Source organism: Herpailurus yagouaroundi, unplaced genomic scaffold (assembly GCF_014898765.1).
Source record: "Herpailurus yagouaroundi ecotype Mexico unplaced genomic scaffold, PumYag 250, whole genome shotgun sequence".
NCBI classification, from domain to species: Eukaryota; Metazoa; Chordata; class Mammalia; order Carnivora; family Felidae; genus Herpailurus; species Herpailurus yagouaroundi.
In genome coordinates this window covers 8,949,422-8,970,837 of record NW_024412467.1, presented here as the reverse complement: position 1 = coordinate 8,970,837, position 21,416 = coordinate 8,949,422, and the positions used below count along the sequence as shown (strand labels likewise).

Genomic DNA, 21,416 nt, shown 5'->3' with positions numbered 1-21,416 from the left:
CCACCCAGGCGCCCCTCACTCTTCTTTTTAATACAAGAGCCATACATCCCTAATAGTAGCTCACTGTTCTTTCATTTTCCCTACTGTCTAGTATTTGGCTCTGTAAGCGGAGTAACAGGGAATTCAGAGCCCAGTTTCTGTCTAACTACCACTTCCAACCACATCCCACAAGTACTGGTACATGTACCCATTTTTATTATCATTTTGTTCTAAATACATCCTGATTTCCATTACGCTCTCTTCTTTGATACCTAAAACTTAATTAAAAGACCATTTTTTTTTTCAATTTACACATTTAGAAAATACAGAAATACACATCGTTTCGACCCCACCCTCCCTCCCAAATTTACAAGAGCTGGAATCTTTATTGTGCCCCACTCATTTCTTTTTGCTTAACCTACCCAAAATGCTTTTCATAAATAAAACCAAGAAAACTGCTGAATTAATTTATGTTGTGGATTTTTTACATACGTGGTATGAGGCTCCCATTATCAGTTTCTTTTTTTTTTTTTTTTTTTAAATTTTTTTTTTTCAACGTTTATTTATTTTTGGGACAGAGAGAGACGGAGCATGAACGGGGGAGGGGCAGAGAGAGAGGGAGCCACAGAATCGGAAACAGGCTCCAGGCTCTGAGCCATCAGCCCACAGCCCGACGCGGGACTCGAACTCACGGACCGCGAGATCGTGACCTGGCCGAAGTCGGACGCTTAACCGACTGTGCCACCCAGGCGCCCCTCCATTATCAGTTTCTAATAACTGCACTGTGGTCAGAAGTAACCTGTACAAAAACGATTATGGGGGGGGCGCCTGGGTGGCTCAGTCGGTTGAGCGACCGACTTCGGCTCAGGTCATGATCTCACGGTTTGTGAGTTCAAGCCCTGCATCGGGCTCTGTGCTGACAGCTCAGAGCCTGGAGCCTGCTTCCAATTCTGTGTCTCCCTTTCTCTCTCTGCCCCTCCCCCACTCATGTTCTGTCTCTGTCTCAGAAATAAACATTAAAAAAAAAAAATTAAAAAAAAAAAACGATTATAGGGATTGTCTGGGGCTGCATTGTGGCCTGCCGTATGACAACTTTTATCAATGTCCGCCATGTTTTCAATCACTTCCAGGCAATTCTGGAGAGGAGGAAGGCAAAGATGCTGTGCTTTTCTTTGGCAGGATCTTACACCCTGCTGCTTCTGGAAAAGAGACTGCTTTGCAACTGTCCATGCCCTAGTCTGTCCTTTCTTCCCATGACAGTGTTCCCCTGCACTAGAAGCAGTTTCTGTCAACTGGATTTTCCAGATGAACCGGTTGGGGAACAGAATCCAGTGGTCAGGGGAGAGACCAGGAACTAGAGGAGTGTCTACATGAAGGTGCCTGGAGCCCTGTCACACTGATGGGCAGCCCAGTAGAATCCACCAGGGCAGCCTGAACAGGGCATAGAAACGGACTCACGAGCAGCAGCCAGGATTTTTAGCTGTCTCTACCATCCTTAAACCAACTACATGCATTTATGTCTCAAGAAACTTCTTTCAAGGACATAACTCTATGACCAGGAATCCGTAAGATCCTACTAAAGGCTCAGTCATGTGACCATACCAGCGCTCTCTGCTGTGGTTCCCTAGGAGAGGACAGGCTTGGTGCTGCGGGATGCCCACACCTCCTGTGGGAGGCCCACAGGGCCTACTCCCGCCTGACTCCAGACCCCTTACGCACCGCCCCCACACCCTGACACACGGCCAGGACTCAGCAGAGCCTCAGCAGGGTGCACTTACATTGTGAACGTTTGGCGTGCTTAGGCTCCTCCGGAGATGCCGAGCTTTCGTGGACAGTGCTTCTTTGACTGTGACCGCCTGTAAAATTTCACGATAGCATTTATTTTTTTTTCCTTCTGATAACAAAAATAACATACATTTAGTGTGGAATGTTTAGAAAATATAGAAATACGCATCATTTCGACCCCACACTCCCTCCCAAATTTACAAGAGCTGGGATCTTTATTGTACCCCACTCATTTCTTTTTCCTTAACCTACCAAAAATGCCTGTCATAAATAAAACCAAGAAAACTGCTGAACTGATTTATGTTGTGGATTTTTTACATAGGTAGGCAGAGAAAACGCAGAGGTACCCGTAAGTATAGATGTCATTTGCAAAACCACAGTCAACTTTTATGCTGTTTGTACTTTATTCATGCAGCAATTTTGGTGGGACTCCCACTAAAGGAAGGGTTTTCTGCCAAATGCCATTTTTTTTTTTAATTATTAAAAAAAAATTTTTTTTTTTTAACGTTTATTTATTTTTGAGACAGAGAGAGACAGAGCATGAACGGGGGAGGGTCAGAGAGAGAGGGAGACACAGAATCTGAAACAGGGTCCAGGCTCTGAGCTGTCAGCACAGAGCCCGACGCGGGGCTCGAACTCACGGACCGTGAGATCATGACCTGAGCCGAAGTCGGACGCTTAACCGACCAAGCCACCCAGGCGCCCCCAGATGCCAATCTTAGAACTTTTGTTGCTCACAAGGCACTTTCCAGTAACTTCAACTATTGCCTCCATGGATGACAATTCCTGTCTTAGAGTTCTACTACCTAGACTACATTCACCTGAATGTCCTGTTGTTGTTACAGAAGTTAACCTGGACCCCAAAATTAGGGAGATGGTAATAGCATGTGGTTAAACCTGTGGACTTAGGAGTCAAGCCCTCCAAGGTTTACAACTGACTTTGTACCACTTGTTAGCTGTGTAGCCTGTGGCAGGTTAGCTTATTACCATGGCCTCAATTTTCTCACTTACCAAAAGAGATTGTGACAGTGTTTATTTCCCTCCTAGGGTGATCTTGCAGATTAAATGAAAGACTGTATTTAAATCACTCAGGCACAGTACTTCCAGAGAAGGTGTTTGATAAAATGTAGACATTATTTTAATTTTTGGTAATACTATTTTGTCCAAGTAACTACATCATATATATATGTATGTATGTATGTATGTATATATATGTGTGTGTGTGTGTGTGTGTGTGTGTGTATGTTTATTCATTTCTGAGAGACAGAGGCAGAGTGTGAGTAGGGAAAGGGCAGAGAAAGAGGGAGACACAGAATCTGAACCAGGCTCTGAGCTGTCAGCACAGAGCCTGACGTGGGGCTCGAACCCACAGACCATGAGATCATGACCTGAGCCAAAGCTGGACACTTTACCGACTGAGCCACCCAGGCGCTCCTCAAAGTAACTACTTTGTCTAATGAGACTGCTACTCAAGTCTTCCTTCTCTCACAGACTCAGAGGGAAGGTGTGTGGTAAATAAATTCATCTTTGTCCATGTGGAGGGGAAAGGGCTGGTGATCTCATCCTCTGGTCCAGATACTGCTGTTACTTGCCTGCCGCAGCCGTTCAAGACTCAGAATGTTCTCCACCTGCAGCACGCCTCGCGTGTACTTCTCAATGTAGGTCTCCCCATCGGAAGTGCCCTCGTTTTCACTCCTTGCTGCCATGAGAGCCAGTGTTTCCCGGTCCTCAATTTCCTCTGTTGCCTGAAAGGACAAGGCAATGACAATGCTTTTGTGTGAATCATCTTTTTATCCAAACTGTGGTGAGGAAGTGATTTAGATGTTCCAAGAATTAACATATTCTCCAATACCTGTATTTCTTTCTTTCTTTTTTTTAAAAATAGGCTTCCTGCCCAATGCAGAGCCCAATGTGGTGCCCAATGAGGGGCTTTGAACTCACAACCCTGAGATCAAGACCTCAACTGAAATCAAGAGTCAGACGCTTAACCAACTGAGCCACTGAGGCACCCCTCCAATACTTGTATTTTGATATTTCTAAAAAGTAATATGTATTTTACCTTTGGTATATTGGATACTAATTCATAGGTGACACCACAGGAATAAAGTATATTCTTCAACGATATTCTCCTCTTCAAACTCTGGGTGAAACTCTGCCAAGGAAAGGAAAACCGAATTAAGCGATATGAAATACTATATGTGTTATTCAGCCTTTTACAGATTGCAGAAACATTATCAAGGACTACATTTTTGATGTGCATACAATACCCAGAAAAATAAAACCAAAAAAATCCTTGTCTCTGACTCTGAAGGACAACAGTGTCCAGCTGTCATTTGGGGATCAGATAACAGAATCTGCAGCCCATCCAGGGATTTGGGGGGCTGCTCTTCTCCCCCATGGGCAGCCTTGCTATTGGTCTCAACAGGGCTGAATCAATGTGTCCTCCTCTCACAGGCAGAAGAAGGCTGGAGAGGCTCAGTTTGGCCTGTAGCACCTCTGAGATGAGACCCGGGGATGCAGCAGGGATTTATTTACAGCCCGCTTCTCATCCTGTTTTGTCACTATCCTGCTGGGATTTGTCACTTAACCTATTTCGAACAGCGAAATGTCACTGCCCCACTGCCTCCTAGGATGATGCGTTTCAAGTCGGCCAAGGCAGAGAGCCCTCTGTTGGGTGACATTTACCTCTGCTCTCTTTATGCCCGAGTACGTTGGGTCAACGAGAATCAGGCTGTAACTTGGCTAGTGTGGGAAGCACTTGCACTTCCACTGTATCGGCACCACAAAACCCTACCCTGTGACAGGAGGAAGGGACTTCAAGCTCATGAAGGCAACGGCAGAATCAGGCCCCATTACTACCTGTTTGTTGTAAATATTGGCCGCAATCCGTTTTCGTAATACTAACTCCATAGCAGCTGGGTGGCTGAGCTGCACCGTGGTTTTCACTATGAGGTAAATCCTTTCATTCTGCGGCGTGACCCTATTCAGGTGAACGGAATCATGCACTGAGGAGTCCCAAGAGGCTGTGGCTGAAACCTAAGGACGGGAGAAGGGGGAGGCGGAAAGAGACACGGCTCAGGGGTGCACATGTACACCATGCACGGAAATAAACGCAGCCCCACCGAGTCATACATGTTCCTCCTCACCTCTTCTGAGCGACAACACACATTCTACTTTTCCAAGTTCCCCAGTCCTCTCCCCCAGTGCAGACCACGGCAGCTTCATGGGAAGAGAGGCCCTTGGGCTGTGCACTAACCGGAAGCCCACGAACAGAGCCTTAGGGCTCAATTACCTCCTCGTCGCTGTGCTTTATGATGGGCAGGTAGAAGAACTGGCTGCCGTGCTCCTTGGGCAGGATGGAGTTCACACCAGACGCGTGGGGGCCCACGAGCTGCTCGTTGGCACTGAGGTCATCCGCTGACCAAATCCAGGGCACAGAAACAGAAGTGGAAGGAAAAGTCATTTTTTAAGCAAGCGCCAACATTTTTAAAATGTGTTTTCCACTGATGAAGTTTGCAAGTAACACACTTTCATTTCTTTCCTTCCTTACCCCAAGTTGAAACAGAGACTCCAAAACTCACAATAGCTTGTATCCTTTCCAGGGACAACTAGGAGAGCTAAAAAGGGACCCTGTGAGTCTCTGATAAAATGGGCAAATATATCCCATAGGCAGTCCTAGGAGCAACTATTTTCCCTACAAACACACACCTGAAACTTTGTTTTCTGATGTCAATTCCTTGTGTAACCTGGAGTTAGGCTTGTGTCCTGCTTACATACCTTACACACGATTAGAGACTGGAACAGCTAAATTAGCAATTTAGAATCAAAATTCTGTGGGGTGCCTGGCTGGCTCAGTTGGTTAAGAGTTCGACTCTTGGTTCTGGTTCAGGTCATGATCTCGTGGTTCATGAGTTCGAGCCCTGCTTTGGGTTCTGTGCTGGTGGCGTGGAGGTTGCTTGGGATTCCCTCTCTCCCCCCCCCTCTCTCTCTCTCTCTCTCTCTCTCTCTCCCCCTGCCCCTTCCCCACTTGCACTCTCTCTCAAAATAAATAAACTTAAAAAAAAAAAAAGATTCAAAGTTCTGAGTACTTGGGAGAACTACGAGGATCACCTTCCTGCAGAGGCCTACGCCATGTGGGATTCACCCTTCACAGATTTCTGTAAGTGATCGTCCAACCTTTGCTCTTATCCCCCCAAGAACAGAGAACTCACCACTTCATGAGGCACGCATTTTACTTCCAGACTTAAAACAAAATAAAACAAAACAAAAAACCTCTTCATATGAAGAGCCAAAGCCAACCTCCCTGGGTCTTCCCTCCAAAAAAGAGGTTTCCAGGCTGTGTTCTAAGATTCTGGGGGCCGTGTCAGAGCCTACCTGAGCCTACCTACCTCCCCACTTGGCAACTCTGCTTTTACCTTCTACAAAAGGGGTTCCATTTAAGATTGCATTCTGAAGATGGATTTTACTGCTAAAATACTTGAATACAAGAACTTGAATACTTGAATACAAGAACCATCATTCTTGGTTCACACAGGTTTGGTCTAATTGCCATAGTAAAGAACAACCCTCAATGCAAGGTTATAGTGTAATCATGTTCTGATATCAATACTATTGGGGGTGGGGAGCAAATGGCACTAGTTAGAAATGCAGATTCCTAGGCCATTGCAAAGTTTCAAAATTCAGAATCTCTGTGGGTGATTACCTTCTCAGGTAACTCCTATGTCCATTAATGTCTCTAAACCATAACTGTTTTAACGTGTGTTTTTGTTTGTTTGTTTGTTTGTTTTTGAAGTAGGGTTCATGCCCAGTGCGGAGCCCAGTGTAGAGCCCAACATGGGGCTTGAACTCGAGACCCTGAGATCAAGACCTGAGCTGCACCAAGAGTCAGACACTTAACTGACTGAACCACTTGGTGCCCCAGTTTTAACGTTTTCATGTGTAGTTTTTAACCTCTCGGTACTCTCTTTTAAACTGTGCACTCCTCTGTGGGATAACCAGTGATGCTGTGTGTCAAACTTCATGCATTTGGTCGGACTAAGGATGCCACCTAGACACAACAGACGAGTGATTAGAAAAGTGATTCAAGGATCCCAATCAGGTGGGTCTGAACAGATTACAAATCTCAGTTAAATACAAGAACACCTAAAGCACTGGTGGTTACTTACCATTCAAATCAAGGAAGAGAACCGGGATGTGGGTTTCCATTCCAGGTGGTGGGATCCTAAATTCAACAACAAAATTTAATCATAACAAAATACATGTTTTACATCTTGTTAGATAATCAAACACCACAGAGGCACGGAAGAGGAGGAGAACTGCTGTGGAGATACAGAGTCTATGAATGAAATATTTTCACATTTCTTGACGTCCCTGTCAACACAAATCATGAGAATTATGTGACTTCCATAAAGAACTACCAGTGAAACAAAAATTCTTTGAAGCCTTTCTAGAAATAATTCTAGTAATGGGAAAGAAGGGAAGGGATGCTGTTAAGAATGGAGATGGGGAAGGCGCCTGGGTAGCTCAGTCAGTTAAGCGTCTGACTTTGGCTCAGGTCATGATTTCGTGGTCCATGAGTTCGAGCCCCGTGTCGGGCTCTGTGCTGATGGCTCACAGCCTGGAGCCTGCTTTGGATTTGCGTCTCCCTCAAGTGTGCACAGAAAGAAAGAAAGAGAGAGAGAGAGAAAGAAAGAAAAGAAAGAAAGAAAGAAAGAAAGAAAGAAAGAAAGAAAGAAAGAAAGAAAAACAATGGAGATAGGGGGCAGGATCAGAACCCAGAGGAAATAAACAATAAAGACAACATTGAAAAAAACTCACAGGAGGCGAGAATGAGAGACATATAAAAGGCCCAAAAGAGGGGCGCCTGGCTGGTTCAGTTAAGCACCTAACATTGGCTTAGGTCATGATCTTGCCGTTCATGAGTTCCGGTCCCGCATCGGGCTCTCTGCTGTCAGTGTAGAGCCTGCTTCGGATCCTCTGTCCCCCTCTCCCTCTCTCTCTGCCCCTCCCCTGCTCACTCTCTCTCTTTCTCTGTCCCTCTCAAAATAAATAAATACACTTAAAAAATTAAAGATATATAAAAAAGGCTAAAAAGACAATGAAAGACAAAAAAGACCAAAGCAGTCAGCGTTTTATCAAAAACTGGCCCAGGTGCATTCGAGTCACCTAGTGGGGAGGGCCTCTTAAAATGAAAAGTCCTGGGCCCATCTTTTCTCTTGAGAATCAGAATACTCAGGGTCAGGACCCACTGTACAGTCGAGATGATCTGAAGTTTGGAAATGGCTCAAATGAAGGTGACTGAGGTAAGGAGAAAGACTGTCTAGACAAGGCCTCAGGAAGCAGAACAAGACTGGGAATAAGGCGTCCATCTGTTAACACGTGGCCAGCAGACAGACCGTGTGTGTGCCCTACAGGATTCCAGTACAGCAGGGGGCTGTGTGGGGAGAAACATCATGTTACAAATTATGTGCCAGCAAATTTGGATTTTCTGGTCTCATAATACCATCGAATCCATTATACTTCTCTCTGTCATTATGGACACAAATAACATCACTGATGTTTCTACGCCTACCCTAAAGACACGATCTGGGCGTGTATATTCTCTGTTCAAAAGCAATCCAATTTCTCCTAAATGCCTAGGACACATTCCTTTTTTTTAATGTTTGTTTTTTTTATTTTTGAGAGAGAGTGAGAGTATGGGAGGGGCAGAGAGCGACTCAGGGGCACAGAGGATCGGAAGTGGTCTCTGTACTGACAACACAGAGCCTGATGTGGGGTTTGAACTCACAAACTGTGAGATCATGACCTGAGCCAAAGTCGGAAATTTAACCAGCTAGGCCACTCAGGAACCCCTAGGACATATTCTTGTAAAAAGAACGAGAATGAGAATAAGCAGCAGCAGGAGCTACCATTTAACAAATGGGCGCCATGGACAAGGTATTTTTTTTTTTTTCCAACATTTATTTATTTTTGGGACAGAGAGAGACAGAGCATGAACTGGGGAGGGGCAGAGAGAGAGGGAGACACAGAATCGGAAACAGGCTCCAGGCTCTGAGCCATCAGCCCAGAGCCCGACGCGGGGCTCGAACTCACGGACCGCGAGATCATGACCTGGCTGAAGTCGGACGCTTAACCGACTGCGCCACCCAGGCGCCCCTGGACAAGGTATTTTTAATATATTAACTCTAATTCTTACAACAGTCCAAAAAAAAAAAAAAAAAAAAAAGGAGGTCCATTAATAGATTAGAAATAAAGCCTCAGAGAAGTTAATGAAATTGAACACTTAAAGAGCTGCAGCTGGAAACTAAATTCAGATCTACTGGACTGCAGAGCCTAGGATACCATGCTGTTTCTCATGAGCATTGGGATGGAATGATCAATTGACTGATCACTGTTATTTAGTGCTCGAGAGCTGGTTACTGTGTGTTAGGGACCAAACAGAGCAGGCACTGAAAGCTAGTAAGAAAATATATTTTCTCCCCTCTCCAAATAGACCCTGGAAACACCCTTCTTTCAAGTCCAACTAAGAGAATTTCTGGAGATCAGGAAACCGTGTCCAAAATGCTCATGTGGAGAAACTAAGACATGGGGTATTTGGTTGCGCGTCAGCTAATCCTCACTCCCCGGCTTCCTGGCAGAGGAAGTTGGCTGCAGTGGGGGAGGAGAGAAGGGAAGGCAGCACCAGAGATGGGTGGTCCCTCCTTGGGCAGTTCACGTCACTTAGCATTTACTGTGACAGCTCTGGAAAGGCACTGGCACGCCTCTGGTGCCGGCCGGCCACCATCATGTCAGGCCTGCATGGGGGGAACGGACAGCACTTACCAGTGAGCGGGCGCCCCAGGGACCCCGCTGCCCGGTGCAGGCACTAGCACGGCGTTTCTTTCCTCCGTCAGTCCCACCCACTGCTCCACAAGCCGGGCCTCCCGCTCCACATCGTCCTCCGTCTTCTCTGCAGGACAAAATGAGGGGATGGGTGCCGAGAGGGGGCGAAAAGACAATTTCTAAATTTATTTTTATTTTAAAAAATGTTTTACTTTTGAGAGACAGAGAGTGAGCATGTGTGGGAGCAGGGGAGGGGCAGAAAGGGAGAGAGAGAATCCCAAGCAGGCTCAGCACTGTCAGCCCAGAGCCCAATGCAGGGCTCGAACTCACAAACCATGAGATCATGACCTGAGCTGAAGTTGGACGCTCAAGCCACCCAGGCACCCCGACAATTTCCAAATTTAAAATAAATAGGTTTTCATTTGGTAACATTCCCCAAGTGGCTTAAACATCCATGATGTGCCAAAAAAGGACATGAGGCTTCGAAGCTCCGGCCTGAGCACCCAGACAAGCTCTCAGGGGCCAGGACTCTCGCCTGATGGACCATCAGGAAGGGACACAGAAACAGCCTTGGGACAGGGATGAGAATACAGGTTGTTTTTCCTGGTTCTGTACTTGGGGGAAGTTGTTCACAGAAGAGTCTGGGCTTCCTAATGAGTCAAAAAGGGATAATACAAGTTATGTCTACTTCACACGCTTCTTGGAAGGAGCCAATGAAATGATGGGTGTGACACTGCCTCATAAAACTACACACTACTTTACAGATGACTGAAACCCCCAACATATGCACTCTCTACAACTAACTTCATTGTCCTTCACGCTTGTTAGGAAAGAGATTTTATTTAATATATTTTGAAGTCCTTGGATTCATAATTCAACTCTGCAGCTACAAAGGTGTAGTCAAAGTGAGTTGACATTAGCAGGCCGAGCTCGTACACAAACTGATGCCAAGAATGTTGAGCCAAGGGGCGCCTGGGCGGCTCAGTCAGTTAAGCATTCCACTTTGGCTCAGGTCATGATCTCACGGTTTGGGAGTTTGAGCCCCACGTTGGGCTCTGTGCTGACAGCTCGGAGCCTGGAGCCTTCCACTTTGGTTTCTGTGTCTCCCTCTCCCTCTGTCCCTCCCCCACTCTCATTCTGTCTCTCTGTCTCTGTCTCTCTGTCTATGTCTCTCTCTCTCTCAAAAATAGGGGCACCTGGGTGGCTCAGTTGTTTACATGTCAGACTTTGGCTCAGGTCATGATCTCACAGTTCGTGGGTTTGAGCCAAACGTCAGGCTCTGTGCTGAGGCCTTAGAGCTTGGAGCCTGCTTCGGATTCTGTGTCTCCCTCTCTCTCTCTGCCCCTCCCCTGCTCATGCTCTGTCTCTCAAAAATAAATAAAAAACATGAAAAAAATTAAAAATGAATGAATGAATGAATAAATAAATAAATATTAAAAATCAAAAGAATGTTTAGCCAAGATTTTTTATTGAGGGGGAGCTTTTGCTAACCTCTACCTGAAATGGATAAACATTCATAATGTGTCCTTTGGTACAGAACCAACCACAATGAACGGATCGTAAAGTCAGGATGAGAGACTAAGGGTTTTAAGAACATACTTCTATGTTAGAGTCCGAGTGGCTGTTGCCAGTATAAGCAAACAATCCCTGGAGCTGGTAGCATTGGGTGGACCAGCTTAAGCCAACCTGCACCAGCTGAGCACACGGCTGCCACCCAAGGGGAGCTGGGCGCTGACCTGCCAAGGGCTGTGGTTTCAGACGTGACCCTCTAGCTGCCATCAGTCCCGGGGTCTGAGCCCAGAACACCTCATAATGAGATGTCGGTACTGAACGCATTTGCATTCATCAAAACAAAATTTGAGTTTATTTTTCTCAATTATTATTTTATTTGGTAATCTATACCCAGTGACGGGCTCAAACTCAAAACCCTGAGATCAAGAGTCGCACAGTCCACCAAATGAGCCTGCCACGCGACCCGAAACAAAATTTGAGTTTAACATTTAGTGTCACACAGTTCACTTAGAGTTTTGTGAATGCTTATGACTTTCAAATTCAATACCATACAAAATGATTCGCTAACATCTATAATTGTCACAAGGTAAAAAAACTACGGTATCACTGTCCAGCTGAGAGGAGAAAACAACCTGATGTCACTGTCTCGATGTGAAAAAGCCAGCCCCGGGAAAGAGTTTAATCTCACATACCTTTTTTATTGCTGACTTTTTTAATCTGTTCATCTAAGTATTCTCGTCGTTTGATGAGTGCGTCGGACCACCTTTCCCTCACAGAGTTTAAGTCTTCTTCCTGACATCAGGGAGGGAAAACATCTTCCTGTAGAGTGCACAGATGGCTATTTCTTTTTTTTTAACAAAGATGTTTACATCGATCAGGAAAGTTTTCATTAGGAAAGGCCATTGAACATTGCTATGTGATTAATATGCAAGAAAGCAAAGGGGTCTCAGAAACACAGCATGCTGATCGAGGAACCCGTTAACTCAGAAATCAGAGCCCCTGGATTTCCGAAAGGATAATTATACTTAAAAGCAAGAGAAGCTCAAGCTACGCCAGCTGTTGGGATGATTCTTCTATGGTGTGTGTGTGTGTGTGTGTGTATGTGTGTGTGTGTGTCTATGTGTGTGTTTAAATTGGAGCTACTTGTTTGAAGGATGTGTGATTCCAAGCAGAGACACCATGAACAGAGCCCAAACCATGTAACAGCAAATGGAAATGCAAAAAAACCAGACATCCTCATAGTTCATAGTTCAATGGCCTCATGACATATAGTTTCTGAAATGCAAAGAAGGGATGAGCAGAGAACCTTTCAAACTTGCTGCCAACATTTCACCTCTGACCACTACCATAAGGCTAACCAAAAATCTCCCATGCAAACACCCAACATGCATCAGCCATGCTTTAAGGACCCCCAGAAGCAGCTGTTGGACTTCCCCGTGAACAACGTGGCAGGAAGCACACAGACAGCAGCAGCACGTTAGTTAACAGCGTCGCCGAGGTCCAAGGGGATACTGGTATTTCCTCGCAAAGTCTGTTTTTGTTTGTTTTCTTTCTTAGTAGAGTTCTGAGGGCAAGAAATCCACCAGTTCGACTCAAAATGCTCTCTGACTTGCTTAATTCCAGTCTAACCTTTAAGACACGACAGTAAGAGCAGACACAGAGGACCTCTCAGGCTTTACCTGCAATGTACCCACAGTTTACATACAGAAAGGCTCACCAGGAAACTACGGAGAATCACCACAAAGACTGGGGACCAAACCCAGAAAACCTCATTCTTGACTTGCTGCCTGGCCTGTTACTATCATGCCATGTTCCATGACAGCAGACCAGCCACTGCTGACTGGGTACAAGTTCAGAGGTACAGTCTTCCCCCGCTAAACTTCCAGAAGAAAAAGCTGAGATTTAAATTCTCTAAGTTATGGGTAATTAAGCTTGTTCCTAACGAAAGAGGAAAACTGGCAAAATAAAACTAAACTATGTGCAGAAAATGTTTTGCAATTTCCTATCTGGCAAGAGACTTTTAAACTAAAATGGCATATTAGAACAATACTACTCTCTTGGAGGTGAGGAGAAAAGACAAGACTCTACTCAAAGATTATGAATGCATAATTGTACAAGTTGTAAAGTCATTAATTTAATACAGCAATGATGGGCTTGCTTAGAAAGTCTTTACAGGCTCATTCAAGATGGCATAGCGGCAATGCAGTATTCTGGTCATACATTTTGAACGGACAGAGAAATCTATAGGGAGAGTATTGTATCCCTGATTATGCTTAAAGCAAATCCAAAGCGAGTGAAACACTGCCATAGTCTTGCTCGATGGTCCTCCTTCCTCCTCCCTGCCCTCTGCTTGGCGGATGCCGGCAATTAGCAGTAGCTGTGCCCCATGCCACAGATCGACAGCAGCAGTAATACCTGATAACTATCCATATCATCACCATCCTCATCATCTCTCTGGTAGGAAAAAAATAAACACAAAGGACATGCATTTTGTTTCTCAAACAGCATACAAATAATTCTTTAAGCGTAGCACACGCATTACAATGGACAACACATAGAACACCAGCATAATAAAACATTTACATGAATTGCAAGAAAGGTTTAGTGGATTTAATTCACTCATCTAGAACGACGAACTTGAGTTTGGTTTGGTTTGTTTTTAATAAAGAAAACAGTCATTTAAAAAACAAGAACTCTCGGGGCGCCTGGTGGCGCAGTCGGTTGAACGTCCGACTTCAGCCAGGTCACGATCTCACAGTCCGTGAGTTCGAGCCCCGCGTCAGGCTCTGGGCGGATGGCTCGGAGCCTGGAGCCTGTTTCAGATTCTGTGTCTCCCTCTCTCTCTGCCCCTCACCCGTTCATGCTCTGTCTCTCTCTGTCCCAAAAATAAATAAACATTGAAAAAAAAAATTAAAAAAAAAATAAATAAAAAACAAGAACTCTCTTAGATGGGAATAAGAACCAACATCATTGAGCCAGGCCTTACTCTACTGTTACGTGAATGGTGGATATACATCGCGGGGTGGGCTACTTGAGATCTGGACCAGGCTTAGAAAGACCAAATGGCAAAACTAGACTATTCCTTCACCTCATAGTTTAACCATGAGGCAGTCAGGGTCCTGAGGGATGAAATGATTTAACCCAAGGTTAAATCTGCCAAATAGTGGCAGAGTCAGGACTGGGAGCCAAGCTGCTAATTTCCCCACTCAGTGCCCTTTTCCCTGCACCACACCACATGCACTGAGGAAATCATCACAGGGGAAAGCCCACTGGGAGCCTAAAGGCCATTCACATACAAAGTTCTGCACTGTACTATTGCAACAAGAGCATGGCTCACCATACTGAATATATGGATCCATTGTCATCCACTCCTAGATATATTAGCATCACACCAATCAGAAAAATCGGAACTGTCCTAAAATTCAGAACTGTCCTAAACCCATGGCAATAGTTTACAGTAACTGCATAAACAATTTTGGCAAAAACATTGGGCAAAACAAAATCACCATGTTGAAAATAGGACTTAGTTGAGACAGTTTTCCTTAGACACAAGAATAAAGAAACTTCCATTTGTAAAGAATAGCCTACATGGAGGCAGATTCTACTGAAAGTGAATGCTGGGCCATGTAACAATCTTCTTTGGTTTTTCTATGGCTATTGGAGGGTTAATATTCGAACAGGCAGTGAAGTGGTCTAGTCTTAAAAAGACAAAGTGTTTTTGTTCAAGAGCTTTAAAAATATAATTACATTATTCTCATATCTAAGTATACTTCCAAATATGCTGATTTTAAAAAGTGCTTTAGGGGCGCCTGGGTGGCGCAGTCGGTTGAGTGTCCGACTTCAGCCAGGTCACGATCTCGCGGTCCGTGAGTTCGAGCCCCGCGTCGGGCTCTGGGCTGATGGCTCAGAGCCTGGAGCCTGTTTCCGATTCTGTGTCTCCCTCTCTCTCTCTCCCCCTCCCCCGTTCATGCTCTGTCTCTCTCTATCCCAAAAATAAATAAATGTTGAAAAAAAAAATTAAAAAAAAAAATAAAAAGTACTTTAGGGGCACCTGGGTGGCTCAGTCATTTAAGCATCCCACTTCAGCTCAGGTCATGATCTCACGGTTTGTGAGCTCTTCATGAGTTCAAGCCTCACATGGGGCTCGCTGCTGTCAGCAAGAGTCTGCTTCTGGTCCTCTGTCCCCCTCTTTCTCTGCCCCTCCCCTGCTTAACACTCTCTCTCTCAAAAATAAATGAACATTTGTAAGAAAATGCTTTAAAAATATAATTAAACATATTCTCTGCAAAGACTGAAAAATCCACTCTTGTTTTAATTTGGTGCCCATCATTATCATTTGAATAACTAACTTATTAAATGCATGCCTAATACTGAAGTAATTTTTCTTTTTACTTTTTTTTTTTTAACGTTTATTTATTTTTGAGACAGAGAGAGACAGAGCATGAACGGGGGAGGGTCAGAGAGAGAGGAAGACACAGAATCTGAAACAGGCTCCAGGCTCTGAGCTGTCAGCACAGAGCCTGATGTGGGGCTTGAACTCATAAACCGCGAGATCGTGACCTGAGCCGAAGTCGGATGCTTAACCAACTGAGCCACCCAGGAGCCCCATCTTTTTACTTTTTTCTAAAAGGTTTTATTTTTTAAGTAATCTCTACACCCAATATGGGGCTCGAACCCACAACCCCGAGATTAAGAGTCATGTGCTCTACTGACTGAGCCAGCCAGACATCCCCGAAGTAATTTTTCTTGACTTACTTCTTCACATTAATGAATAAAGTACATGTAGCTTGAATTTATCATTTTTTAAAAAGTTTATTTATTTATTTTGAGAGAGAAAGTGTGGGGGGGGGGGGGGGAGGAGAGAGGGAAGGAGGGAGAGAGAATCCCAAACAGGCTCCACCCTGTCAGCTCAGGGCCTGATGTGGGACTTGAACTCACAAACTGTGAGATCATGACCTGAGGGGAAGTCAGATGCTCAACCAACTGAGCCACCCAGGAGCCCCACTAGAGATGTATTAAAAGTGCAAATAATCAATGCTTACGAGGTTTCTCAAATAGGAACCTTCAGTCAACTGATGACCCCCTATTTTATAGGTCATGATTTAGGACACAGATTCAATGTTTTATCTAAGATCAGAGATTTATTAAGCGTTTACTACTAAGCCTTTACTACAGACGGGGATCCCAGGGAATTATTAGGTCTACTTCATCATTCTGGAGAAGACAAAAAAGGAACTGGAGGTTTGTGTTACTTCAACAAGGTGACCAAGAAGGCCAAGCTAGACTTAAGAATCCCCCCACTCCACGGGGCGCCTGGGTGGCGCAGTCGGTTAAGCATCTGACTTCAGCCAGGTCACGATCTTGCGGTCCGTGAGTTCGAGCCCCGCGTCGGGCTCTGGGCTGATGGCTCAGAGCCTGGAGCCTGTTTCCAATTCTGTGTCTCCCTCTCTCTCTGCCCCTCGCCCGTTCATGCTGTCTCTCTCTGTCCCAAAAATAAATAAACGTTGAAAAAAAAAAATTTTAAAGAATCCCCCCACTCCAGGCCAGTGACCTTTCTACCAGGCCCTGTAGCCACCCCCAAATTTGATGGCCTGAGGGAGGGACTGAGCTGGGACAAGAATCCACACCCAGTTTCCTACACCACACATGAGGAAAAGTCTGTGGGAGAAGCCTCCCCTCAAACAGCAGACTGTCCTTATGCCTTCCTCCATAGTCTCCCTGGCTCTGACAATCAGGGGCAATTTTGGCTTGGGAAAGGGAAGGCGATGTCTGACAAAGCTTTGCCTTCCTTAAGGCCTAGTCGTCCAAACCAATGTTCCTTTTATATTTTATTTTTTTATAAAGAGGTTTTATTTTTTTTAATTTTTTTAATGTTTATTTATTTTTGAGACAGAGAGAGACAGAGCATGAACGGGGGAGGGTCAGAGAGAGAGGGAGACAAAGAATCCGAAGCAGGCTCCAGGCTCTGAGCTGTCAGCACAGAGCCCAATGTGGGGCTCGAACTCACGGAACGTGAGATCATGACCTGAGCCGAAGTCGGACGCTTAACCGACTGAGCCACCCGGGTGCCCCTATAAAGAGGTTTTTTAATGTTTATTTATTTTTAAGAGAGGGAGAGACAGAGAGTGAGTGGGGGAGGGGCAGAGAGAGGGGGCCAGAAGATCTGAAGCAGGCTCTGAACTGTCAGTGCAGAATCCGACATGGGGCTCAAACTCACGGACAGTAAGATCATCACCTGAGCCGAAATCAAGAGTCAGACGCTTAACTGACTGAACCACCCAGGCACCCTGCCAATGTTCCTTTGAGCTTTCAGAGAAGTCTCCGCCTGAATGCCAGCCAGGGAACTGAAGGAAGCTGAGATGAAAGGTGGATCATTCTCCAGATGGACGGCTTCTGCCCAGACCCCACAGAGAAACGTTTTCTTCTGTTACAACAGGGAGTGCTCCCAGTCACATGTGGCTCACAGGAAGCCAGATTTGCATGGGTGGCTTCTTCCAGTTCCTAATTCATACCCGCCTGTAAACTGCGGACTGAGTGAAGCACAGGCCTTCTCTCAGGCCACTGGGGGCAATTTCCTGATCTGAAAGTTTGTTCTCAAGGAGTGATGAGAGCTGTGATTGGTAGTAAGAAGACCAATTCTTAGATGTTCACATCTTTTACTTTTTATAAATATTTATTTTTAAATTTATTTTTTAAATCTTTTTTTAATGTTTATTTTTGAGAGAGAGAGAGAGAGAGAGAGAGAGTGAGAGACAGAGTACAAGCAGGGGAAGAGCAGAGACAGAGGGAGACACAGAATCCGAAACAGGTTCCAGGCCCTGAGCTGTCAGCACAGGGCCCGATGTGGGGCTCAAACTCATGAACTGTGAGATCGTGACCTGAGCCAAAGTCAGAGGCTTAACTGACTGAGCCACCCAGGGGCCCCTTAAATTTATTTTTAGAAGTAATCTCTATACCCAAGGTGGGGCTCGAACTCACGATCAAAGATCAAGAGTTGCATGCTCCCCCAACAAAGCCAGCCAGGGGCCCTCCTATCTTTTAATTTTTAAAAAAGAGAACAGAAGATTTAGTAAGGGGGGATTTAACGGACAAAAACGATCGTGAGGACAACTTTTAATTTAAATAAAGAAAAAAAAAAAAAAGAAGGCTTTCAAAGAACTGTTTAATCATGCCTGTGTATGGGGGCGATTTTATAGTAACAAAAGTGGATCAGGCCAGGCAGCCATGCCAAATACCCGACATAACATAACCAGGGCCAGATGTAAAATCCACCTAAAGTAAATGAGTAAGATAGCATTCATACGTGTGCTTATAAATAAAATTATTATTAATCAACACAAAACCAATATAGTATTTTAAGTCTAGTAAAAAGGATGCAAATGTGAGGGGAAGGGTGCAGACATAAGGTCAAGGCAAGGAGTTCTGTCACATTCACCGACTGCCTTAGTTCTTCATGAACCAATCTTCGTTAAATACCGCTTCAGCTCGGCTTGTCTTACCTGGTAACTGTCCAGCCCTCTCTGCAGCTTGGTGGACCGGGCAGTGACACAGCCAATGGACACAGACAAGATGGCTTCCACCATGAGCGGCAGTGTCCCTGAATGCTGCACCGGTTTCACTGTGACTTGTACCCTCCGGGAATGGCCCTGCAGAGGTCGGGGGTGGGATGGGAGGGGCGCGACGCAGCAGTGGGCACCAGGGATGGGAACAGTGAGGGATGGAGGGAAGAGGAACGGGGAACACAGAGGCAGATAATTAGAAAACTCCCAGAAACAGTGTGTTACGAGTGGGACGAAAAAGGACACACGAAACAGACAAAAACAAGCTGGGTACCTGTCTGAGTTGAAAGATGCCCCCTGTGTTGACATCTTTGGCCTGGTGGAGTTCCACTGCAGCGTATTCCCCTAGCTCGTTCAATTCCAATATGGAAATCCACATTTCTACTCTTCGAGTTACCTCATTCCACCTGCAAAATCACATTCCCATGAACAACGGTGTCACTGCCCAGGGACGTTGTGAGTAACAGGAAAAGAGTCACCATCCACTGAGCACTTTCTATGGGCTGGGCACTGTGCTATGTATGTCATATAGATTTTCTTTTTTTCTTTTTAGTTTTATTTATTTATTTTGAGAAAGAGAGAGAGCATGAGCAGGGGAGGGGCAGAGAGAGAGAGAGAATCCCAAGCAGGCTCCTGACGCGGGGCTCGAACTCATGAACCGTGAGATCATGACTTGAGCTGAAATCAGGATTCGGATGCTTAACCAGCTGTGCCACCCAGGCACCCCCAAGGCTGGTTTTATTTCCCCAGGTAGGAACGCAGCTGTTTTAGTCCTGTTCCTCAAAAGGATTTGCCTTTCCCCACATTGAATGTCTTCAATGACTGCTAGTCCCTTTAATCGTTCCCATTTCACAAAGGAGGACACAGGCCTGGGGACCCCTGCTCTTAGCCTCCATGTTAGTGCCAGCCTTGACCCTGCACCCAGCTCAGCCAAGTACAAACCTGTCATGCAACGTTCTTGTCTTCGCATGAAGAGAGTCGACTTCCCAGATGGAGCTGCCGTTCCCAGCGCAGCGGTGGCCCCACACCTCAATGGCCAGGGCTCCATCTGACAGGAACTCCAGGAGCTCTTCTGTCACGGTCACCACATAGTCCTGGGATAAGCGGAAGCAAGGAAAGAGTGACAAGGATCACGCATAAAGCAATTGGGTGAAATTTCCATTTTGCCTTTTAGCCTCATAGAGATTCACTTTGGAGGTTGTTAGTCTGATCCCAACCTTAAAACCACCTGTGCGGTTTTCAAGAACCAGAACATTAGTTCTGGAAGGGGCAGGAAGAGGTGATTTAATGCAATTTCTTTCTTTAGGCAATGCGGACACTGAAGAAAGCAACCTGTCCCATGTCATAGAGCTTGTGAGATGCAGAAGTGAATCCTTGCTTCCTTACACCGGGTTCATTCTGGGTTCTGAAGGACCACTTGATCTCCTGCTGCCTTGGACTAATCAGCACATCATAAAAAAAGAACATCTGATTGCTCCTTGCGATGGCGTGGGAGACTAAGAACAGAATTAAATTTCGTATGATTATTTTCATGGGTCTGTGCTCTTGCTCTCAAACTCTCCTGCTCTGATTCCTCATCATAAAATGCAGACAGAGGAGCGTGAAGGCATGAATGCCGAGTGGGCTGAGAGGTAGATCACCCTGAATGCTGTGGCAGGCAAGGGACCAAGCCATGCTTCTTTCTAGCAACAACTCAGTGAAATCTCAGGTGAAGACAACCCTGTGGCTCTACTTTCTAGAAAGACCTGTGCTATACTGACTTAATGTTCTACTACTTACCTTCTTATCTAGTTTATTTGGAGACAGCACCAGAATTTTAGAAGGAAAACAAACTAAAGATCAATTAGTACAATCTACACATTGTATTTTTTTTTCAAACATAGGTTTCCTTTCTTTCTTTTTCTCTTTTTAAGAGACAGAGAGACAGAGAGAGAGAGAGAGAGAGAGAGAGAGAGAGAGAATACATGTGTGCGTGAGTGAGGGAGGGGCAGAAGGAGAGAGAGAGAGACAGCAAGAATCCCAAGCAGGATCCATGCTCAGTGTGGAACCCAACTTGCAGCTCGATCCCATGACTCTAGGATCATCACCTGGGCTGAAATAAAGAGTCAGACACTCAACCAACTGAGCCACTTAGGCACCCCAACCTACACATTTTATTTATGAAAAAAACCCCAAGGTCACGCAGTGAATCCAAGGTCCCTGAGACTAGTGTTTCTCAAACTAGTTGTTAACCAGAATGTACTTAAAATTCAGGTTTCATACTCCTACATGAATAGCTTTGTGGATCCAAAGAAAGATGGGGAATATTTAAGAGTATTCAGACACAAATAACAAAAAAAAATAATTAATATGGGTTTTCAGAAACAGACTTGGGTGAATACAGGTGGAAAAAAAAGTGGGCCATTTATTTTCAGAAAAAGAAAGACCTGACAGTCTTTACTTATGTGAAATTTGATAGGTATAGAACCAGAAAGAAAACGCACAATTTCCAAAGGAAGGGGTTTGGAGTATTTGTTAAGGATTGTGCAAGGAAAAACAAAATTACACAGAAGAGAGTCTGTCTGTCAAAAACAACCTGTTGGCAGTCTGATGTGAAAGCCAGGAAGGGTAGGTGATGGTCACAAGATGGGAATAGCCAACAGTCACCAAAAATTCACCTTGTCCATTTACATTTTCTTTAAAAACTCATATGCCACATTGGAAATGTTATGCTTAAAACACTATGCCATTAAAAAAACAAAAACAAAAACAAAAACAAAA

General features: G+C 45.0%; 1 protein-coding gene across 1 annotated transcript in view; it reads right to left on the bottom strand.

Annotated features, from left to right (window-relative positions):
• KIF13A (kinesin family member 13A) overlaps positions 1-21,416 on the bottom strand; it is a 270,175-nt gene that overhangs the window by 17,820 nt on the left and 230,939 nt on the right. Inside the window, exons 26-37 of the mRNA XM_040460494.1 lie at positions 19,599-19,750; positions 18,931-19,063; positions 18,597-18,743; positions 13,513-13,551; positions 11,790-11,889; positions 9,586-9,712; positions 6,930-6,985; positions 5,057-5,181; positions 4,624-4,800; positions 3,824-3,916; positions 3,357-3,509; positions 1,758-1,835 (exon numbers count right to left, since the gene is read on the bottom strand). Coding sequence (XP_040316428.1) covers positions 1,758-1,835; positions 3,357-3,509; positions 3,824-3,916; positions 4,624-4,800; positions 5,057-5,181; positions 6,930-6,985; positions 9,586-9,712; positions 11,790-11,889; positions 13,513-13,551; positions 18,597-18,743; positions 18,931-19,063; positions 19,599-19,750 — 1,380 coding nt within the window. The remainder of the gene's footprint in view (positions 1-1,757; positions 1,836-3,356; positions 3,510-3,823; positions 3,917-4,623; positions 4,801-5,056; positions 5,182-6,929; positions 6,986-9,585; positions 9,713-11,789; positions 11,890-13,512; positions 13,552-18,596; positions 18,744-18,930; positions 19,064-19,598; positions 19,751-21,416) is intronic.